The sequence below is a fragment of the Typopeltis vanoorti genome, chromosome 2 (genome assembly GCF_054136105.1).
Source record: "Typopeltis vanoorti isolate ZY-2024b chromosome 2, IOZ_Tvanoo_1.0, whole genome shotgun sequence".
Lineage (NCBI taxonomy): Eukaryota > Metazoa > Arthropoda > Arachnida > Uropygi > Thelyphonidae > Typopeltis > Typopeltis vanoorti.
This window is the reverse complement of record NC_143550.1, coordinates 129,389,013-129,408,404: the sequence shown is the minus strand read 5'-3', so window position 1 is coordinate 129,408,404 and position 19,392 is coordinate 129,389,013. Positions and strand designations below refer to the sequence as shown.

The window sequence follows — 19,392 nt, the reverse complement described above, 5'->3', positions numbered from 1 at the left end:
CTGTGGGTAACACTTACAGTTAACTTCTGCATTTCCATCTCAGTATGGTATCACCGATTTTTGACCTGGGATGGCCCAAATTGTCAACAATTTGCCAAATAGATAGGCCTGCAAAATGCATCTTATCACAACGTTTCTTTCAAACTTTGTCAGTTCCCTTCTCATGGCCATTTCAACCAGACACATTTGCACTGACTTAGGACCTTCATATTTTTCCAACTTATACCAGCTACAAACACATGGCTTGTTACATTGCACAATGCACCTTGTTTTTGGCAATGGTTGGCACTTCCAGACCATAGGTTATTGGTATTAGTGAATCATGGCTGACTGTAGATGATATAGCCAGTGGGATTGAATATGATGGGTATAGTGTGTTCAGGAATGACAGGGAGAATAAAATGGGGGGAGGAGTATTGTTGATGATAGCTGATGAGAATAGAAGTTGAATTGCAGGATAGAGAAAAGAGCACATTTGAGGCCATTTGGTGTGAGATTGTGGCTGGCAGAACTAAATATACAATTGGGTGCTGCTATAGACCAGGTGATGGAAAAGATGGTGGTGACAGTATGCACAAGCAAATAGAAGAAATGAGTGGAAGGAGGGTAATTATTATGGGAGATTTCAACTATGGTCGCATTGATTGGAGTGAGGAGAGGACACACGGGAGGAAGGAATTGGATTTTATGCGGTTATTAAGGGATAACTATCTGCGACAGCATGTAATGGAAAATACTAGGGGTCAGAGAGTGACTAAATCAGTGCTTGACCTAGTAATTACATTTGAGGATTTGGCTGTAACAAATATGACCACATTGCCACCAATTGGTGAGAGTGATCATAGGGTCTTGACTTGGGAGGTGGCTAAAGGTGTGGAATTTTCAATTAAGACAGGGTACATGTGGAATTATCGGGCTGGAAAGTATGACAAGCTTAGGAGTTTGATTGATTCAGTGCCATGGCATGTACAACTGCAAGGACTAGAAGTTGATAGTGCATGGGAGGCAGTTAAGAAGTGTTTACATGAAGCAATGGCTGACTGTATACCTAGAGTCCGAATAATAAATCAAGTAGGGGTTAAATGGATGAATAACACCATTAAGCTTGAGCTGCAAAAAAAGAAACAACTATGGAGGGAATTTAAAGAGAAAGGTGACCGGCAGGCACATGAATGGTATAAGGTGCAGGCCAGAAGGGTAATGAGTGTGGTAAGAAAAGCAAAAAAGGATTACAAAAGAACATTGGCCATGCGGGCTAAAGAGAATCCTGAACAGTTCTTTAGATATGTAGCAAGTAAAAGGAAAAATGTACATGGCAGAATGATTTTAAAGAATGCTGATTGTAGGGAGGTAACTGAATCAGTTGATATAGTTGAGTTACTGAGTGAGCACTTTGCAAGTATATATCAACCAGGTGGTGACATTGCAGAAACGAATAAACCAGTAGATTATACGGGAATTGTGGTGAATGAAGTGGAGGTGAGTAGTCTATTGCATAACCTCAATGTCAATACATTTGTGGGATTGGATGGTATACCAGCTAAAGAATTGTCAGTACCCTTGACCATTTTGTTTAATTTGAGTCTCGGGTCTGGGTTAGTCCCGAGGGGTGGAAATAGGGGAAAATAGTTCCACTGCATAAAGGTGGTTTCAAGACTGCTATTGTAAATTACCGACCGATTAGCATATATCAGGAAACATTGTCAAGGTCTTAGAGAAATTAGTCAAGAAAAGAATACAGGATTGGATAGATGAAAATGGGATATTGTGTGGGGGACAACATGGTTTTGTGAAGCGCAGATCATGCCTCAGTAACTTGCTCATGTTTTATAACACAGTGACGGCTGAACTGGATAGGGGTAATGGATTTACAGTGATACTACTGGACCTTGCCAAGGCCTTTGACAGGATACCACATGGAACCCTAATCAGTAAACTGGAGCAGATGGGGATAGATATAGGGTTGGTGAGATGGATAGGAAGGTGGGTGAAGGAGAGATACCAGAGAGTGGTTTATGCAGGAGTGGAGTCTAAAAGAAGGCTTGTGACTAGTGGTGTGCTGCAGGGCTCTGTTCTTGGACCACTGCTTTTCAATTTGTTCATCAATGATATAGGAAAGGATTTGAGAGGAACTGTTCACTTGTTTGCTGATGATGCAAAGTTGGGTAGAGCAATTGTGAGTGCACAGGTTGTCAAAATTTTACAGGATGATTTGGATAGTTTGGAGGACCGGGCTAGGAAAAAGGGATGTCAATTTAATGTGGCAAAGTGTAAGGTTATGCACTTTGGGGTGAAAAGAATAGCAGCAGTATATCGCATTGGTGGAACCGTACTCCAGGAGATTGATGAGGCCAGGGATTTGGGAGTGTTGGTGGATAGGGAATTGAAGTTTAGGTGGTACATTGCAAAAGTGACTAAATCAGCTCATCAAATCACTTGGCTTCTGAAAAATACTTTAACATGCAGAGACAAACAAGTTGTTGTTCCTCTGTATCGAGCCTTGATAAGACCCCATCTGGACTACTGTGCCCAGTTATGGGCACCAGGGTTTCTTCGTGATGGAGAGGAAGTGGAGAGGATCCAGAGATGAGTGACCAAGATGATAGAAGGTCTGTGGAATGAACCTTATGAGAATAGGTTGAAGATTTGTGGGTTGCAGAGATTGGACGATAGGCAAAGGAGGGGTGATATGATTGAGACATTCAAATTACTGAAGGGTTTCTATAAGATTGATCCAGAAGATATTTTTGAAAATATGATTGGTGGTGGGAGGACTAGGGGCCATGCATGGAAGCTAGGCAAGAGCGTGGTTGACAAGGGAGTTAGAGCTAGGTTTTTTACTTGGAGAGTGGTGAATGAGTGGAATAAGCTTCCAGAGTCTGTTGTGGGTGCTACGACTGTGAATGAGTTCAAGGCAAAGTATGATAGATACTGTGTCAATGTCGAATAGTTGTTCTTGACATGATGTTAGGGCCTCCCTCGATGAGTCTGTCGACTCCTTGGAGTTGCCTGGAACAATAATAATAATAATAATGTTCGTTGACTTATTTCCAAGCAGTGTGTTTGTAGGCAAATCATCATACTTTTTTTTTTAATGTTACGTGTTCATTATTTGGTACCGAATTTTGTAGGGAGCACTGAGAAGAAGAAAGTTACTACAACTATTACTATGGAGTTGAGGAAAATAAAAGAGATTGGTTTCATAACTAGTAATCTGCATAAGTTATGTCAGACTTAGTTTTTACAATAGTTTTAAAAGAGTTTGAAGTGTTTGTTTGTGTTAGTAAGGAACAGGAATGTATATATTATTATTATTATTAAACAAGACCTCATGGAGTCAAAGACTCATCTAGGAGGTCCTTTTATCTTACACACACATCTCATCATACCGTGTCTTAAACACATTCAAACTACTTGCAATGTAAGCAATTGGAGGTGCTGGATGCTATAATGTTCATCCCTTTACCATCCTTACCAGATGATATTCTGTCCAGAAAGGGCATATGTGTAACTACAAAATAGGTGACTATGACAAACTTAGGAGGACACTTAAACCTGTGCCATGGCATACACAATTGCAAGGGAAGGATGTTAGCAGTGCATCAGTGATAGTTAAGTGGTATCTGGAGGAAGCAATATCAGATTGCATACGGAAGATCAGAAGGCTTAATTATGTAGGAGTCGGATAAATAGTGTCATTAATAAGGAGCTACAAAAAAAAGCAAGTGTTGTGGAGAAAGGTGACAGCATGGTAAGAAAGGCAAAATCAGATTATGAGAAGAAACTAGCTAAGCAGGAAAAAAAGAAATCCCAAAGAGTTATTTTGTTACGTGGCAAGTAAAAGGAAGAATGACTACTGAAGGAATTCTTTAATGAGCACTGACAGTAGCAAGGTGACAGAAACAGATAAAATAGTTGAGTTATTGAGCAATCACTTTGCAAGGCTATATCTTCCAAGTGAGGTTACTGCAGTGACATATGTGACAGGGACTGATGTGAAAACAGAGGCTGATGAATCGGTGGTTCTTAGGATAGTATAAAATCTCAATGTAAATAAGCTGTGGCATTAGATGGGCCATCAGCTTGCATTTTTCAAGAATGTGCAAGGAAACTGACAATGGCTCTGACTAAGCTCTTTAATTTAAGTCTCACCTCTGGCAGAATCCCCAAGAAGTGGAAAGAGGGCAAAACAATTCCTGTGAATAAAAAAAAAAAAAGGGGGGGGGATGCTCTGCAGGAACAAATTAGAGACCAATAAGTATCTCAGGAGTAATGGTAAAAGTTAGTCAAATAGCAAATTGTGGAATGGGTGGATAAGAATATGATCCTCTATGAGGGGAAAGCATGGTTTTGTGAAGGGGCAGTTATGCCTTAGTAATTTAGAAACTTTTTATAACAGAATGATAGCTGAACTGAACAAAGGGAACGGTTACATGATAATTCTGCTGGATTCTGCAAATGCCTTTGCAGAATCCAGCAGAATTATTATGTAACCATTCCCTTTGTTCTAATTTGTCACAGACATCATAGATGTCTGCGATGCAAATTAGAACAAATAAGGATGGATATGACACAGGTTATATAGATATAAGCTGGTAGACAGATACCAAAAAGTGGTATATGGAGGAGTAAAATCCAGGAGAAAGCAGGTGACCAGTAGTGTGCAATAAGGTTTGGTACTAGGAACACTATTGTTTAATTTGTACATAAATGATATAGAAAATAATCTGAAAGAAAATATTTAGTTGTTTGCTGATGATACAAAATTGGGTACAGTAATTAATCAAGAGGATGTGGAGAGCATATAGGTTGATTTAAATGGGCTGTCAGGTTTGATGTAGAGAAATCTAGAGTTATGCATTTTGGGATATATAGATTATAAGTTGCATACCACATTGATGGATCTGTACTCCAGGAAAGAGATGAAGCTAGAGATTTGAGGATGGTAGTAGACAGAGAGTTGAATAATATAGGTTAATGGGTTCAAGAGAGGTATTATAGATGTTGTGTTGATAGCTTGAACCATGTTGATTCCTCAGACACTGTGGAATTGCCTGTACAATAATAATAATCGCGCTTGTTCAGTTCATGCTTGGAGTAAATTCTTAAGAAAGAGGGAGTGAAAGGAATGGATGATGCTAAAATACATCATTGTGCATGCTTAGGTGATGTGTTCTTGGTTAAGAATTTAGAAGAGGTATAAATAAAAAAAAATATTGAACACAACTGGAATAGAAGTTTTGGAATGTACATGAATATTAACAAAACAAAAACCATATATATCAGAAGATGAAATAAATGTACAGACATTAATCTGGAGATAAATGGAGCGAGAGAAAGTTGAACAAGCAAAAGGCTTTATTTACTTAAGGATAGATGTTAGTGATCACAGAAATGTGATATGGAGATAAAAAGAATTTTTGCAGCAAAAAAGAACTCTTATTAAATTGAAATACCTTTCCACCAATAGCAATATTATTATTATTATTATTATTATTATCCAGGCCTCCATGGAGTCGAGAGACTCATCATGGGAGGTCATTTTTAGGAAATACAACATTTATCATACCACTCCTTGAACCCATTGACCCTTCCCATCCAACCACTCTCTCAGGCAATGCATTCCAAGGTCCAACCACCCTCCATGCAAAGAAACCACTCCTCACCCTCTTGCGCACAGCCTTCTTTTGTAACTTCCAGGTTATTATTAGCATTTTTATAATGGAATTGACAAGAAGTCATGGACTGACGTGATAGTAAAAATTCGCTACATAGGTCATGTAGGAAAATGATGTGCATTTTAATATTATATCCAGGCCTGCATGAACTTAGCAGACTTGTTGTGGGAGGCATTCTCACAGACCACAATACCTGTCATATATTACTATGAAAACATTCAGCATTGGAGCAGTCAGTCACCACACACTCTGGCAACACATTTCATTCATTTACCTCTTGCCTTGCAAACAATTTTACTTTTTTACTTTCTCACTCACATGACATTTATAGTTTATGAGAATGACTTCTTGTTCTCCCACCAATTTCCATGTGCAATAATTCCTCCATAATCTATTTGATAGGCTTCTCTCATCAACTCATATCTCACAATCACATTATCTGTTCTCCACCTCTATATGAAATGCAGCAGATCACATTCCCTTAATCTGTTCTCATACTAATGAACGTTCCAGAGAGTCCTCAGACAGACAGGCTTAGTCACTCATCTCTGCACTCTCTCTTTAAAATTTCCTTATCCTCCAGATCCTCCCAAATAATGAGATGTCAAAATTACATACCCAGAATCAAGAGAGATCTGGCAGATGGTAGAAAATAAGACAACTTCTGAGTTGGTTTTAAGGTATAGATTGTATTTGCAAAGAATCCATGCTACTTGATCAGAAGTTTCTTTAAGTGGAAATCCTTTTTACATCAGACTCTAGTTTGATTGTGGAATGATATTTAGTGATTATTTTCTGGACTGTGGTTTCATTATATCTATTAGTCATCAAAGTTATTCTTATTTTATTTAATTCTCCACAGGGAGGTATCTAAGAAACAAATTATGTGAGTTCTGTGCACAGGACTTTTCATAATCAAAAGTCTTGCTCATAACTATATTTATAAAATAATGATCATTGAAATAAGAGATCTACTGCATTTTATCAATTACAAGGAAACTCTTGAAATAATTGACCATGGGAAACTTAAACTCTTTTGTTAACAAACAGAACTGATAGAAGAGAATATGATGGTTAAGTAGACAGCAACTCCACTGTCCAGCCAAAAAGCTGTAGATGTAGATTTAAAGCCCACTATAGCATGAATGTTCATAAATGTATTTAAGTTGTCATTTTTTTTTTTTTTTTTGATAATCAAGTCTTCTTTACAGAGCATCCACAATTTGTTCTTTGTATTCCTTTCTATTAGAAGAATTAAATAAAATAACAATCACTTTCATGACTAATGGATATAATGAAAACACCATCCAGAAAATAATCAGTGAATATCATCCTACAACCAGACAATAATTTGATGTGAAAAGGATTTCCATACCCTACCTTAATGAAACTTCTGAATCTGTAACATGGATTCTTTGCAAATACAATCTATACACTACCAGCTTGGAAGTTATCTTCTCTCCCTACCATCTACCAAGGATTAATCTGGTATTGTTCATTTTTGTGTGGGGTCATACCCCCCCTTCTCCACAGAATGTGATATAGAGATCTGCAAGATGACTTAAATAGACTGGCAGTATTGGCAAAGGTAAATGGCTGTCAGTTTAATGTGGCCAGGTGTAAGCTGATGCACTTTGGAAAGATGAAATCACAAGCTGTGTACTAATAGTACTAATGGGACTGAACTGCAAGAAACTGGTGAGGCCAGGGACTTCGGGATTGTGAACATACAGTTTGAAGTTTAGACCACAAATTGCAAAGATAGTCAAAACAGCACATCAGATTATTAATAAAGTCACATCTGAACTAATGTGCACAGATGAAAAAGAGGAAGCATGATAGAGGCATATAAGTTATTTAAGGGATTTTACAGGATTGACATTGAAGACTCTTTTCAGTACATGGCAGAGAGGTAGAGAATGAGAGGTCATGCCTGGAATTTGTGTAATAGTGTAGTTAACAAGGACGTTGGAGTAGATCTTTTGCTTGGAGGATGTAATGGGTTGCCAGAGGTAACCCATTACAAGTGCCCATTATAAGTTCTTTGTGGCTGAATGAGCTTAAGAAGAGATATGGACAGGCATTCTGTGAATAATGGGTCTCTTGCGATGAGCCATTTGACTCGAAGGAGATTCATTTATAATATCTCTTCATGACTAACATATGGTAAATCTAATCTAGTATTGTTCAAAAATCATCTATTCGTTTCACAAGAAGTATCTTCATTTCATTTTGGTATTAAAAAATGTGTGTGTGTGTGTTTGTGTGTGTGTGTGTGTTATTAACTATAAAACCATGTTGCTTAAAAAAATCTGTTAGATTTTTTTTAATCTAAGATGTTGGATTAAAATCTAACATCTTTTAATCTAACATTAAAAGATGTTTTAATATTAGAACATCTTTTAATGTTCTAACATTAGAAGATGTTCTAACATCTTCTGATGTTTCTCTTATTTCATTTTTTTTTCTGCCTGGTCTGCATCTTACAGTTTCTTCACATTTAGTGTTCTACCAAACACTGTATTAAAATCATTTACTCATTCCATTAAATTACTGTCATCTTTAACTGATGTTATTAATTGCTCGAATTGTATTTTTTTTTTTTTTTTTTAATGTTGGGTCCATATACAGGAGGTTGACTGGTCAACCTATAGTACTTTAGTACCATATATGGGTGATGGGTTGTGAAAGGAGAAACTTGTTTATATTTGATTTGAATGCCTGTATATGATATTCCTTGGGAAATATGTCAGGGGGAAGACTGTTCCACAGTACTGCAGTAGCAGGGATGAATGAGGAGGAGAAGAAACTTGTTCTGTCAGTTTCGAGGTGTACTGTAAAAGAATATTGGGTGGCAGCTGTATGTGTTTCAATGGGCTTGGTACAGGGTGGGGGAATTATTGATGCTGTTTCAGATGAACCTTTCCCATGAAAGTATTTATAGAATATACAGATTGCAGAGACCATTCTTTTTCGTAATTATCAGTTATTTGGTACATATCTTGAAATTATGGCAAAATCTACTAGTTACTGTTAACGTTGTCATTAATATTATTTCATTCAGATGATAAGCATTTTTCACTTTCACGAGTCTTTCGTAAGTAATAATTTTACTCCATTTTGCTCTTTCTCCCCTCCCCCATTCCCTTCCACTATAGATGATTCTATAGTCTATCGATACAAAATTAATAACGTCTACTCATGGTATACCTCTTTTAAAACTTATTGATTCTATAGTCTCTCTATTCCAAAAATCTTCACTTTCTTGTCATTGGATTTCACTAATTCCTAGAATTTCTACATCATTTCTCCATGTTTGTTCTTTTTTAGTCATTCAAGCTTCCCTTCTTTCAACACTGCTTTTCTGTTCCAGTTCCAATCCATACCAGTATTTCTTTATCCTCTTGGTATAATCTCCTCCCCACCCAGATAATTCTGTAATATTTATTATTATTTCGTTTTTTAGAGATATTGTATCCATTGTGTGTTACCCAGGTATTCTCCATATTCCTGTCCCATCAGAGAAACAAAGAACTCTTGGGATCATAGTATGATTTCTTTCCATAAAAATATGCTTTGGAAAATAGTGCAGTTTTTTTCCCTTGCTTTCTGCACTACAGTTTTGCAACCATTTTTGTCATTTGACTATGCTTGCAAATATGATATGCATCTTGCTAAGTTTCACCAATTAGCATTTAGTTGAACTCAGTGGAAGGACTTTTATACCTAGGATCATGTTTTGGGTTTTGGTTTGTTTTGGTTTATATACATAAGCTATACATAAGCAGTTAAAGAAAATTGTAAACAATATGCTTGTACAAAAATTAAGTTCTACAAAGCAGCATCTACAGATAAACAGAATTGCTGCAGTTTTGCAACCATTTTTGTCATTTGACTATGCTTGCAAATATGATATGCATCTTGCTAAGTTTCACCAATTAGCATTTAGTTGAACTCAGTGGAAGGACTTTTATACCTAGGATCATGTTTTGGGTTTTGGTTTGTTTTGGTTTATATACATAAGCTATACATAAGCAGTTAAAGAAAATTGTAAACAATATGCTTGTACAAAAATTAAGTTCTACAAAGCAGCATCTACAGATAAACAGAATTGCTGCAGAGGACACAGCAACACACAAGGTCAGAGGTTATTACAGCAGTACAGAAATAGTTAATAATACAAGTTAATAAACAAAATGCATGTACAAAACACCAAGGAATGCAGCATCTACATATAGATAAAATAATAACAAAAGCTTTTACAGCAGTACAAAAACAGGTGATAAGGAATTATTATACAATATGCATGCATAAAAATTAAATTTAGCAATGTGGTATCTACATATAAACAAAATTACTAGAAGATTACACAAATATTCAAGGTGTCCTACAGCAATGCATAATTAGTTTAAAAATAAACTAGTAAATAATGTGTATGCACAAAAGTAAAGATAAGCAATGCAGTATCTACATATAAACAAAATTACTGCAGAGGTTACAGCAGTACATAAACAGACAACAGTACAAGTGAACTAACAAATGTACAAAACCAAGCCAAGGAATTCAGTATCTACATATAGATAAGATTACAACAAATGTTATTAGAGTAATATGGAAATAGTTCATATTACTGTAATAACATTTGTAATATTGTATAATAATTCCTTCAAAAAGGAATTATTATACAATATGTATGCATAAAAATTAAGTTTAGCAATGTGGTATTTACATATTAACAAAATTACAACAAAGTTTCACAAATATATAAGATCAAAGGCTACGGCAATACATAATTGGTCAAAAATGAAACTAATGAATAATATATATGTACAAAAGTTAAGTTAAGCAATACAGTATTTACATATAAACAAAATTACCATCACATGTGTTTTTGCAAATTAATTCTTTGTAAAAAATTAAAAACATCATGCAATCTGCCTTAGTCTGCTAGCATCTGTCTGAGTGTATATGGCTTGGTTAGATAGGTAAAAATTTCATTCCTCTCTTTCTCTCATGTAAAGTGCTAGAACTCTACCAGAATATGACAAATAGTGAGATGTGCATTGCATTTTTCACACATGGGATGGTCATCAGCCATCAGTAAATAAGAATGTGTAAGATGACTGTGACCTATGCAGATCTTAGCAAGAACAACTTCCTGTCCTCTTTCTACATTAACTAGAATGCCAATGCTTAATTTCAGATTTGTTTGTCAATGCTTCCTGCCATGATGACTGACATTGAGCCATTAGCTTTGATCATATAAGCTGTCTGTAGTCTGTATATGATTACATTAAGAGGTAAGTTAGGAAAAACTGATTGGTAAAAATGTATTTTAATTGTTGATTGCTATATTTGAAAATCTAGTGTTGTGTCGGAAAAAGTGATGAGTCATCCCTTTTTCCCATCCAGCATTAAGTTATCTCAATAGCCAGGGATAAGGACATGCTTGTGTCTCCGGATGGGAAGTGTACCGTATAATGTCCTAAGAAAATGTAAACATCCAGATGTGTAAATTCCAAACATTGTTAAGATAGCCCATAAGTTTATCAAGATAGTAATTGTGAATGAATTAAATTAGAAAGTCATGTAATATTAACAAATAAATATGTATAAGCTAAGTACAAGTTTAAGGCATGTAAAGACAGTTCGTAGCCATGCCGTCCAATTGGCGGCTGCCGCCATATGCGTGACGACCGCCGAGTGAGGGAGCTATTTCTGAGTATAAAAGTTTCGGCGGGAGTTCGAATCGCTCTCTTGTCTCTTATCTCTCCTCGCTTGTCTCTCGTCCCCGAGTTTCATTGGCACCAAGTTTCCCATAGGAGAGCTATGTAGAACTTGCCGCCATGTGTAGCAAGAATCTCCCATTGCTATGCATGTTACATCGGTCAAAGCTGCAACTACAATGTGTTCAGACACATAAGGAGAAAGAGTCGCTGATGAAGTCTACATCAGCGTACAAATCTTTGTATGAGTGCTTTCGGTTCGTGTAGAACAAAGGAACAAAGGAACAAAGCCCGCCATCAGAGGAGGTACAGTGAACAGATCAGAATACCTAGTCAAAGCAAGATCAGTAAGCAAAGATTTTCTTATATTAATGTAGGATTAAAGTATCCGTGGAGTAAAGAAACAGGAGTTTAGAACACACGCTATTTACGTGTTGTGCAACAAGAACAGTCTGCAATTTGGACACTTGTGTGTACTGTTAAGAAGAAAACATATTAGGCTTTAGCCGAACAGGAGGCCGAGCTCCGAACTGTTTAAGTGATTTAAGAAAAGTAATGTCATATGATCAGAAAATGATTAAGTGTTAACAGATATTTTGGGGGAGAGAATTAAGTAGAAATAAGTACTATTGTCCTAGAGAATTACATGTCAGATTTATTCAATTGTCTAGTGTTTATATGTAATGTTTCATGTATGATATTATCATGTAACTTAACTGTGAGAGTCTGAGGATAGATATATGTACAGAAGTGAGGAATTTATGCCCACTAAGAGATCATAGTGCAGAAGTTTAAATGTGTTTAATTAAGTAAGGGGAACCCAGAATCTTTTAAGGTTAAGAATTTAAATAACATGTATACTTGTCTTTGTGAAATAATAAATGCGTTTCTTTTTACATAATCAATTGAGTTTGTCATATCTTCTGCAGATTTGAATTACCGTTTGGAAAAATTTCGTACCATGCATTTAAAGGGGAAACTAATAGTGATATGAGAATAGGGACCACGACTGCATATATCTTGATCCCTACAATTTTCTTTAAGTAATTTAGATAGTGCATCAGAATTTAGTTGCTGGCTGGCGCAGTCTTTAATCTATACAAATTTGTCGGCAAACTGAATATCTGAGAAAAAGAGATACAACAAGTTTAATGTTAACTGCAAACTATTAAGCAAATAAAAGACAAAACACGGGGACTTATGTCCCCGTGTTTTGTCTTTTATTTGCTAGTCAGTTAATAAATATTTAAGAGGAATGTGCACTAGTCAGTTAATAAATATTTAAGAGGAATAGAAGCAAAAGTAATAATCCTCTTCCACTCAGCTGCACACGGTGCATTTATGTTAATGAATGTAGTGTGAATACATTGTTTTGTTTTGTTTTTTATGTCCCACACACACAAAAAACTGGAGCACTTTTGTGGAGTGCTATTCAGAGTATGATAAAAAAAATATTTACTTGTAATGCCCAATTTCTTAAACTTTTACCACAGATATGTTTATATATTATTATTATTATTATTATTATTATTATTACTATGGGCAACTCCAAGGAGTTCTTAGACTCATCGAGGGAGGCCCTAAACATCATGTCTACAACTATTCAGCTTCCACACAATATCTATCATACCTTGCCTTGAACCCACTCACAGTCATGGCACCCACAACAGACTCTGGCAATTTATTCCACTCATTCACCACTCTCCATGCAAAAAACCTACTTCTAACACCTTTGCTAACCACACTCTTGCCCAGTTTCCATGGATGACTCCTGGTCCTCCCACCACCAGACCTGTTCTGAAAAATATCCTCTGAATTAATCTTATAGATACCCTTCATAATTTGAATGTCTCAATCATATCAACCCCTCTTCTGCCTATTAACCAATGTCTGCAACACACAAATCTTCAACCTGTTCTCATAAGGTTCATTTCATAAACCTGCTATCATCTTGGTCCCTCGCCTCTACCTCTTCCCCATCAAGAAAAAACCCTGGTGCCCAAATCTGAGCACAGTAGTCAAGATGGGGTCTTATCAAGGCTTGATGGAGGAACAGTAACCTGCTTGTCTCTGCTCGTTAAAGTATTCTTCAGTAATCAAGTGATTTGATTAGCTGATTTAGACACTTTTACAATGTACCCCCTAAACTTCAATTCCCTATCTACCAACACCTCCAAATCCCTGGCTTTGTCAATCTCCTGGAATACAGTTCCACCAATGTGGTATACTGCTGCTAATCTTTTCACCCCAAAATGCATAACCTTACATTTTGCCACATGAAATTGACAGCTATTCTCCTTAGCCCAGTCCCCCAATCTATCCAAATCATCTTGCAAAATTTTGACATCATGTGCATTCACTATTGCTCTACCCTAATTTGCATCATCAACAAACAAATGAATAGTTCCTCTCAGATCCTTTCCGATATCATTAATGAACAAATTAAATAGTAGTGATCCAAGAACAGAACCCTGAGGCACATCACTAGTCACAGGCCGTCTTTTGGACTCTACTCCTGAATAAACTACTCTCTGATATCTCTCCATCAACCACCCTCCTATCCATCTCACCAACTCTATATCCATTGCCATATGCTGCAGTTTTCTGATTAGAATTCCTTGTGGTATCCTGTCAAAGGTCTTAGCAAGGTCCAGCAGTATGAATGTAAACCCATTACCCTTATCCAGCTCAGCCATCACTGTGTTATAAAACGTGAACAAGTAGGTGAGGTATGATCTACCCTTCACAAAGCCATGCTGTCCCCCATACAGTATCCCATTATCATCTATTAATTCCTGTATTCTTCTCCTGACTACTTTCTCCAAAACCTTGACAGCGACTCATGATATGCTGATCGGTCAATAATTTGCAACAGCAGTCTTGGAACCTCCCTTATGCAGTGGTACTATTTTCCCCTCTTTCCACCCTCTCGGGACTAACCTACTCCCTAGACTCAAATTAAACAAAATGGTCAAGGGCACTGACATTTCTTTTGCCACTTCACGTAAGACCTGAGCTGGTATACCATCCAAACCGACAGCTGTATTCACATTCAGGTTTTGTAATATATTATTCACCTCCATTTCATTCACCTCAATTCCCATATAACCTGTTGGATCTTTCATTCCTGCAATATCATCACCTGAATGATATACTCTTGCAATGTTCCAAAGTACTCATTCAGTAATTCCACTATATCAACTAATTCAGTTACCTCCTTACCATCAGCGTTCCTTAAAATCATTCTGCCGTATACATTTTTTTCTTTTACTTGCAGCATATCAAAAAAACTGTTTGAGATTCTAATAATAAATTAGTTTAATCCTTTATCCCAGTGAGAGCAAACAAAGTTTGCACCTGAAAATATCTTCAGGACTGAATATAGTGTTGTACTATCTTACGTGGGTAAGTAGTGCAACACCAGGGCAACTCGTAGCAAAGGTGGAGCAAGCTGCCAACACCCCTATCCCAATATCTCCCATAATGCAAAACACATCTTCTTGTGGATATGTATACTGTTATGCATTAAGGGATTGGCCACTACCCAAACTAGTTTCAACCTTTATTGAGGTCTCTTCAGTGGGAGCCAAGCCCAGAGTTGGAGATACCAGGCAGAAGCAGTAGCAAGGTCATCTTTACCTATAGGAATTGCCAAAAGGTTTGCCACCTTTTTTTTTTTTATTAAATTACTCTGGATTTAGAGAAAGATGTTGAAAGTTTATTTTTCACTAGGTTAGACTATAATAAATTTAGTTTAATCCTTTATCCCAGTGAGAGCAAACAAAGTTTGTACTATCTTACCTGGGTAAGTAGTGCAACCCAGGTAAGATAGTACAACACTATATTCAGTCCTGAAGATATTTTCAGGTGCAAACTTTGTTTGTTCTCACTGGGATAAAGGATTAAACTAAATTTATTATAGTCTAACCTAGTGAAAAATAAACTTTCAAAATGTTTGAGATTCTGTTTAGCTTGCATGGCTAATTTCCTTTCATAATCAGCTTTTGCTTTCCTTACCACACTCATTATCTTTTTGGCCTGTGCTTTATACTGTTCATGTGCCTGCAGGTCACCTTTCTCCTTAAATTCCCTCCACAGTTGTTTCTTTTTTTTTGCAGCTTAAGCTTAATGCTGTTTTTCATCCATTGAGCCCCTACTTGTACTATCCAGACTCTAGGTACACAGTCAGCTATTATCTCCTTCACCACCACTCCTCATGCACTATCAACTTCCAGCCCTTGCAGTTTTACATGCCATGGCACTGAACTAATCAATCTCCTGAGCTTGTCATACTCACCAGCCCGGTACTTCCATATGTACCCTTTCTTAATTGAAAATTCCACACATTTGGCCACCTCCCAGCTCAAAACCTTATGGTCACTCTCACCAGTTGGTGGTAAAGTGGTCATATTCATTACAGTCAAATTTTATGATGCAATTACTAGGTCAAGCACTCTTGAACCCCTAGTATATTCCATTACATGCTGTCTCGGGTAGTTATCCCCTAATAACTGCATAAAATCCAATTCCTTTCTCCCACGTGTCCTCTCCTCCTTCCAATCAATGTTACCATAGTTGAAATCCCCCATAATAAACACCCTCCTTCCACTCATTTCTTCTATTTGTCTATGCATACTATCTCCACCATCTATTCCATCACCTGGTCTATAACAGCACCCAACTGTATATTTTGTTTTGCTTATCTCAATCTCACACCAAATAGCCTCAAATGTGCTCTCTTCACTATCCTGTAGTTCAACTTCAATTCTCCTTGACTGCAGTTCATCAGCTATCTTCAATAACACTCCTCCCCCATTTTTTTCTCTCTGTCCCTCCTGATCACACTATACCCTTCACATTCTATCCCACTAGCTATATCATCTTCTGTCAGCCATGTCTCACTAATGCCAATAACATGTGGACAGGAAGAGCCAAACAAGGCCAAAAATTCTTCCTTCTTGTTCCTAGTACTCTTGGCATTAGTATACATGAAGCGCAGAAGCCTGTTAGTCCCACCCTTATCTTGATGCCTTATCCTAGCTATCCCATTCTGATTTGTTGACTTTCGTACTAGCTCAGGCATATTATTCACATTCTTACACTCAACTGCCTCACCGATGTCTGCATACACCCCTCCCCCCCGACAGCTCTAATTTCCCTGATTCTGCACATCCACTTTCACTTCATTCAGCAACTCTTTTTCCCGTCTTCGCACATCAAATCCATTCAGATGCAATCCATCCATCTTATATAAGCCCTTTCTCCCATCAAACTCACTCCACACATCCACAAACTTCACACCACTCCTCATACATAACCTGACAATAAAGTCGTTTGCAATTATGGCCCTTCTTCTGAACTCTTCTCTGTCATACCGCGGCAACAGACTCACTATCTTAACTCTCTCACTCTTTTCTTTTGCTACCTCTAGTAATTCCTTCAAGTCTTCGCTCATAGCAAATTTATCTGCTTTGAAATCATTCCTTCCTACCACTACTATCACTTCTTTCACCCTCTGCTTTTGCACTCTAATAGCCTCACTTACATCCTTAATTTTCGCACCGGCATGTACGATTTTATCAAACTCTTATTTATTACACCTCTTACAAGTCTTCGCTCATAGCAAATTTATCTGCTTTGAAATCATTCCTTCCTACCACTACTATCACTTCTTTCACCCTCTGCTTTTGCACTCTAATAGCCTCACTTACATCCTTAATTTTCGCACCGGCATGTACGATTTTATCAAACTCTTATTTATTACACCTCTTACAAGTGAATCTCCTTACAATACTCGTTCCTTCATTTTCCTTTCACTACCAATCTTGCTCTCATTTTTCTTATCACGCACTCGCTCGCTTCCTTCCGTTAGCTGACACACTCAGTAAGCAATTTTGTAATCGCTCCAGCTGCGCTTCACCCTATATATATCACTCCATGCAACTGTGCGATCTCGCTCATTACAACTAACTCCTCATTTTTATTATCACTCAAACTATTCCCACGCATTGTACTTTTACTTTCACTCTCTCAATCTCAACACCATTCTCAATACTATCTGGCACTACCTTGCAAATTTCTATCACATTATGGCTTTCATCCATTAAATCGTGACGTGAGACACACTTCAAATCCTCACATTCCTGACACTTTCAGCACACTTTCTCACCATTATCATTTTCAAACCAAACTCCCACCACTCTCAGGAAAGCATTCATCCTGCAGATGTTACATTGAACAAAATTCCTTGGGTTAAATTTATTCAACAAAGAAGGCGATTTGGACGTTATTGTTTTTTTTTCTTATTGGCGGCATGTGCTAAGCTACGTATATATCTTATCAAAATACCAATTAACACTAATTTAAAACAAACTTTTTATGCTAAACAGATTAACTCCACAATATACTATAATTCAAGCACAGTTGTTAATTAATAATGCTATTTTTTTTTTTAAAACTAAATTACTTATCTTTCGCAGCTCTTCAGACATAGGCCTACCAACAACTCGCCAAAATTAACTCATGAGCCAGACGTGACTCGAACACGCAACCTTCTGATCTCCTTATATGCTAGCTTATGTCTGTTCTTATATTTCAATACTAATAAAATATTCGTTATAATCTATTTGTGGCATAAAAACTATTTTTATATAAAATTCCATAAAATAAAAGCAAAAGTAATAATCTTCTCCCACTCAGATGAATGTGATTTTTTATGTTGACATGAATGTACCACAAATACCAGATGATGTTTTTTTTTGTTGTTGTTGTTGTTGCTTTTTAATATCCTATACACCACCATAGGAACACTTGTGGAAAGTGCTGTTCAGAGAGTATGATAAAAAATATATATATATTTTCCTGTAAAGCCTGATTTCACCAACCTTTCCAAGTACAAATTGATATATATGAAGAAATGTTTCTAAAATATTGACATACATTCCTAGGGGAAAAAAATTTGTGCATATCTATCTATCTATCTATCTATCTATATATATATATATGACAATCAAGTATGTTCGTATTTCAGGTACATTAGTTGTTCGCCATCGTATTGAGAAACCTTTAGAACCAAACAAATATTATACTTTGGATGATTTAAATGTTGGCAACAGTTTAGAAATATATGGTCACATTTATAGACTTACAGACTGTGATCTCTTTACGCGTAATTTCTTAACAAAGATGGGTTATTGTGTGAAGGATCCAGAACCCGAACCTGAAGATCCATATACACAACAAAGAAAACAGGTAATTATTGTAATCTGTTATTTGAATATAATCTTGTTTTGTGTGTGTGTGTCAGTATTCAGTAACAAGTAAAATGTATCTTTTTTAAAGTTTCTACTTATTTGATTTCTAAACATTTCCATTTCATTTCTTTCAAAATTGAAAAGCTATAACTTTACACTGGCCAGAGTTTAATGAAATTTGGAATATCTGCTTAAATATTCTTTTTAGATCACATGTAGTTTCAACTGATTGAATTAGTTTTATTAAAAAAACTATTTGAAATATTACTAACATTTTTACATTTTACTAACATTAATAATTACTAATAATTCTTCTCTTATTGGATGGAATTTAATGAAGTTTCATATTTAAAATTTCTACTTGTCATGTCAATTTCAGTTTTAATTGGACTTTTTTTTTTTTTTTGGCAAAATTAGATTAAAAAAAAATGTATATATCTAAGACATAAACAGCTCTCAGTTCAATCTAGCAATAATTAATAGCATCACCATTCAAGAATATTTTCATTAGTGCCATAACAACAAAAGCAGCAGTAATAATAATAATACTTTATTCACATAATTCATACACAGTCAAAACAAGATATCATTTAAACAACAATTGACTGGTGATAAAGAATAATTCAGATTCTGCCCAAGAATCTAAGAATAGACTGTCAGGTAGCATCATAAAATATGGACTGTTCCAATTAATGCTGTTTTTTTGTAGATCACATGAGGTCACTTCCTTGGTCC

General features: G+C 36.3%; 1 protein-coding gene across 1 annotated transcript in view; it reads left to right on the top strand.

The window, feature by feature from the left end:
• The window catches only part of LOC150109428 (EF-hand domain-containing family member C2-like), a 396,984-nt gene that overhangs the window by 84,320 nt on the left and 293,272 nt on the right, over positions 1 to 19,392 (top strand). The window contains exon 4 of the mRNA XM_090402356.1: positions 18,435 to 18,655. Coding sequence (XP_090258482.1) covers positions 18,435 to 18,655 — 221 coding nt within the window. The remainder of the gene's footprint in view (positions 1 to 18,434; positions 18,656 to 19,392) is intronic.